This window comes from Poecilia reticulata, linkage group LG12 (assembly GCF_000633615.1).
Source record: "Poecilia reticulata strain Guanapo linkage group LG12, Guppy_female_1.0+MT, whole genome shotgun sequence".
In the NCBI taxonomy this organism is placed as follows: domain Eukaryota; kingdom Metazoa; phylum Chordata; class Actinopteri; order Cyprinodontiformes; family Poeciliidae; genus Poecilia; species Poecilia reticulata.
This window is the reverse complement of record NC_024342.1, coordinates 6,253,635-6,258,056: the sequence shown is the minus strand read 5'-3', so window position 1 is coordinate 6,258,056 and position 4,422 is coordinate 6,253,635. Positions and strand designations below refer to the sequence as shown.

Here is a 4,422-nt window from a genome sequence, read left to right as displayed (position 1 = left end):
ACAAAACAGCAAGAGTGGCTTGCAAAATGTATTCATAGCACTTGGATTTAAATTTGAGTCTTTTTTGGGGGGGGTGTTTCTACCAGGTTTACACATCCATAGAGGCTGAAATGTTTCCCCAGTTTTCTTAAAGAAACTCTTCAAGCTCACTCAGAATGGATTAACACCTGACTGTGCTCACTGTTTACGTCTGGACTTTAACTGGGACGTTCTAACACCAGGACAGGACCTCAACCAGTCAGCTGTAGCTGTGTTTGAACGTTTGTGGTCGACTTCCCATCGCAGTCTGAAGTCTGTAATGAAGTTCACTTGAGTTTACCTCCAGTCGTCCCCAAAAACTGGACAGCTCTGTCCTTTTCACTTCACAATTGTGTTGCTGTAACCCCAAAAATATCTTTGTAAAATACACAAGAAGCTTTAGTGGCTATAACAAGACAAAATGTGCCAAAGTTCACAGGGTATGAATACTTTTCCAAACCAGTATGAGACTTAAAATAGACGTATGAGGGAGAAGCGATAACCTTCAAATTAAGCAAAATTGGTGTCTAATGTTTGCGCAGCACCAATTTTCCGTTGTGCCGCCATTGTTTTAAAGACAGTACTGAATGTTTCCAGAGGTCATCGGAGGTCAACCACCCATCCCACATTTACAAAAATATATGGCGTCAATCCACTGCGCTCCCTTTGTGCCGCAAAAAGTTTAGTTTGTCTCGTTAAGATTTAAAAAGATTAAAAAAAAAAAAAAGAGAAAGTTTCCAGAGGTCACCAGAGGTCAAATTGCCCTCCCACACACACATTAAAAAAAATCGTGGGCGGGCTGGTTGACCTCTGATGACCTCTGGAAACATTTACTAAAATATCTAAACTGATAGCGGCCAATTTCATTTAATTTGAAAAAGAAGAACCAACACTCAAGTATACGTTAATGGTTGTAGATCATCTCTCGGGAAACCACTTGTTGATCCTAAAACATCTTTTATCAAATGTTATATCCTTAAAGTATTTATGAAGTCTCAACATGAGACAAGTCTCAACACCGTGTAGAATACGTCTGAAAATGATGGCGTGAATTGTCCCCCACCGGCAGCGGGAAGTTTCCACTTGAGCGTTAAAGACGGTAAATCACGGGACCGCTCCGGACTCTTACATACCAGACACTAAACCTAGGGTGAAGAATTCGGCAGCTGAAAACAGTGTATTTAAGCCGAGACAACGATCAGTCGGGGACAACGGAGAGCGTGGCCCCGACACTTCACCAACTTCCTTCCCAGAGCCTCTTTTTTGTTTTTTCCTCCCTCGGATATAAATCTGCCACGTCCTGCTGCGAAACACAAGATACGCAAGGTACGTTCTCGAGAGGGGGAGGGGGTTTGACCGAACCGAGAGTAACTTCAGTTTCAATAAAAAAGCCATTTCTTAGAAGAAGAAAGGTTAGAGGAGCTGTCAGGGGGCGGAGGGGAGAAAAAGAAACAAAATGGGTTTAAGGAACACAGCAAAACGTTTAACCACCGTCGAGCTGCGAGGCCGGGGCTTAGTCCCACAGGCGCTAAGCGGCAAATGGGTTCAATTACAGCGCTTGCTGGCCACACACACACACGCACACACTTACGCTCACTCACTCGCTCACATGACTTCCATTGCTGTTTCAATAAAGGGAACGCCACGGAGGGAGAAGCAAATGGGAGAAGAAATGAAAAAGACAGAAAAATGAGCAGCGTGAGGAAAAGAAACAAAAAAAAAAAGAAACAAAACAAAAAAAAAAAAAAATTGAGAACAGCGCTCAATAATTCACTCCAGATGAAGCTACGGTGCGCCACCTCGGATGAAAGTTTGAACTTTAATTCAAAATGTTTCTGTGTTTCCGAAGCAGGAAAGAGCGAGCAGAAATAAATGGGAACAGGAAGAAAAGATGGAAAGTGCAACACGGCGCTCCAAAGGATTGTTTTTAATTTTTTTTAACAAATGACCTAAAGTAATGTTGATTTAAAAGAAATTAAATTAGAAGGGTTAAAAAATGTATATACGTTTCTCTACACAGAAACTTACTTTTCACATCAATTTCTCCTGTAAAGGGAAAATATTTGTGGAAACTACACACCCTTGGATATGTAGGTATGAATCATTTTGCCTTGAATTTTATGAACTCACCTGCTACAGATGGAAACTACAGATGGAAACTAGCTTAAGCTAAATGCTTTTTTAGGAATGTCGTCCCAGTTTTAAATAAGCTAAGTATCTGCACTAATCAATGACGTGCCTTTAAAATACTAAAAACAACTCGCTTTCATTTCACTAGTCATTTAAAAATAATAAATCCCACCGTTTTCGGCATGTGAATACGGGAACTTTTTCTTTTATAACTTGTGATACGGTGAGAAACGTATGCGCAGGTGAATGTTATTCTGTTGGGTTCAAAACGGACTGTGGAACAACCTGCAGCACATTTCTGTGACTTCTGCATATAACCCTGAAGCAAAAAATACAAATAAAAGGAAAGAAAGAAAAGAAGAAAGAAAATTGGAACAATTTCCTCCTGATTTACTCTGTGGATCAAATATTGGTTTACAAATGCTTCAACTTCCAGCATCTGTTGAAACATCATTTTGACCATTTACTATTTTCATTACTTTCCTTTCCTTTTTTTTTTTTTTTTACTCTGCACTTTCATTAGTATAGTGGTCGGTCGTTCTACCAGAAGAATTATTTCAGGCTCATTAAATTCTGGAAAACTCGGAATTCCCACCGTTTTTGGTCTTTAAACGCATCAAGCGACTCTGATCCAGTTTAAGTTTAATAAAAATTTAATGAATGCTTGGAGCACAGACTTTGATGCACAGTTTCCTAGATTTTTTTTTAAACTGCCAAATAACATGCAGCATTTTTTGTTTGTGTGTGTAAAAGTTACAACCCTTTGAGAAAAAAAAAAGAATCATAAGTTCAAACCTCCCAAAAAAAACACCCAAAAAACTTGGGATGGTCTCGGCATCTCTAGGAGAAATTAAGTTTTTGCAAAACCGCAGCAGAGTCCTGTCGAAAGCAAGTTGGTGTAGACAGAAAGCAAACAAAGAGACGCTGAAGAAACTTCAAACGGCGAGGAGGGAAAGAGGCTGAAGAGCAGATGAAGATGCCATAACTTTCATTTAAGCGATCAGTCGGTGAGCACCGCTAGTAAAACACACCAGGGCTCCTTCACGAGACTTGCCCGCTCTACTACAACAACAACAACAACACACACACATGCAGGCAAACAAACACATAGGAGGCGGTGTTTGCACACAAAGTGGTAGTGGCTTTAAACTTTAACGACTGCAGCTACTTTCGTTAGAGAGTCACTCGGAGGCCGAGTGAAGGGAGAGAGGACAAGGAGCCGGACGAGGGGGTCTGCTGCCGGCGTGAAAGCAGATCCGAGTGAAGCTCTGCGAGCGTGAGGTCGGAGGGGCGGTGACATCAGCAGTGAAACGGAACCCGAGTCCGCAGGAGTAAAAGAAAATAAAAACAAAGCCGATTCACGCTAAACCAGAGTCAAAGTAAAAACAAAACATGAACCAAGAGTGGACAGGAGATTTAGTAAACTGGAAGATGTTGACTGAATTATATATGGCATTTTACTAATCTACACAAAATGCATTAGACAAAGTGGAGCGCTTCAGTTTGTTCCCCTGCTCTGGATCTGATTTTAGGTGTTCCCCTATTGCCCTCTAGTGTCACACAGGCAGAGTGAACTTCTGCTGCAGCAGCGGGATCAACAGGTCGGTGTGCAGACGGCACGCTCGCGCGAAATGTTACCCGTACCGAGGTGGAGGGCGACAGGATGATGTTTCCGATGGAGGCTTTGAGCTCGTCGATGTTGGCTCGGTTCTGATGCGTGCCGTTGTTGGGCTGGACGGGCTTGATCTGCACGTGGAACTTCCTGGGCTCGTCCTCGTCCTCCGAGTCGCTGGACGAGTAGAAGGAGTTGTCTTTGGGATGTGAGGAGACGAGTTAAAGAAAATGGGAAAAAAAAAAAAGAAAAACGCCAAACAAGCACGACAGAAGGAAGTGTGAAAATAAAGGATATCGTTTTCGTTCACTTCTGGTCTGATGCAGAATCCCTCGGCATCAACTTGAGGCACGTTCTATAAAAAGAAAAATTAATTAATAAAAAATAAGAACCAAATGCTTCAAAAAAATAAAATAAAAAAACTTTTATATAATCAAATAATAAGTGTTGAATGTCTGGAGAGATCATAATGCACTGAATAAATAATCAGAAAATTTATTTTGGTTTTTGCTCAATGCTTTAAAGCAAATATTCTTATTTGAGAAACTTTCTATTTATTCACTAAACAAAGTGGGGACTTTTAAATATCCCAGAAACGTCAAATGCAAATGAAGGAAAAAAAAAATATATATATATATATATATATTATATATATATATAAA

General features: G+C 40.6%; 1 protein-coding gene across 1 annotated transcript in view; it reads right to left on the bottom strand.

Annotated features, from left to right (window-relative positions):
* The window catches only part of fcho2 (FCH and mu domain containing endocytic adaptor 2), a 56,622-nt gene that overhangs the window by 18,181 nt on the left and 34,019 nt on the right, over positions 1 to 4,422 (bottom strand). The window contains exons 13-15 of the mRNA XM_017307926.1: positions 4,058 to 4,115; positions 3,793 to 3,968; positions 2,443 to 2,467 (exon numbers count right to left, since the gene is read on the bottom strand). Of these exons, the coding sequence (XP_017163415.1) occupies positions 2,443 to 2,467; positions 3,793 to 3,968; positions 4,058 to 4,115 (259 nt within the window). The remainder of the gene's footprint in view (positions 1 to 2,442; positions 2,468 to 3,792; positions 3,969 to 4,057; positions 4,116 to 4,422) is intronic.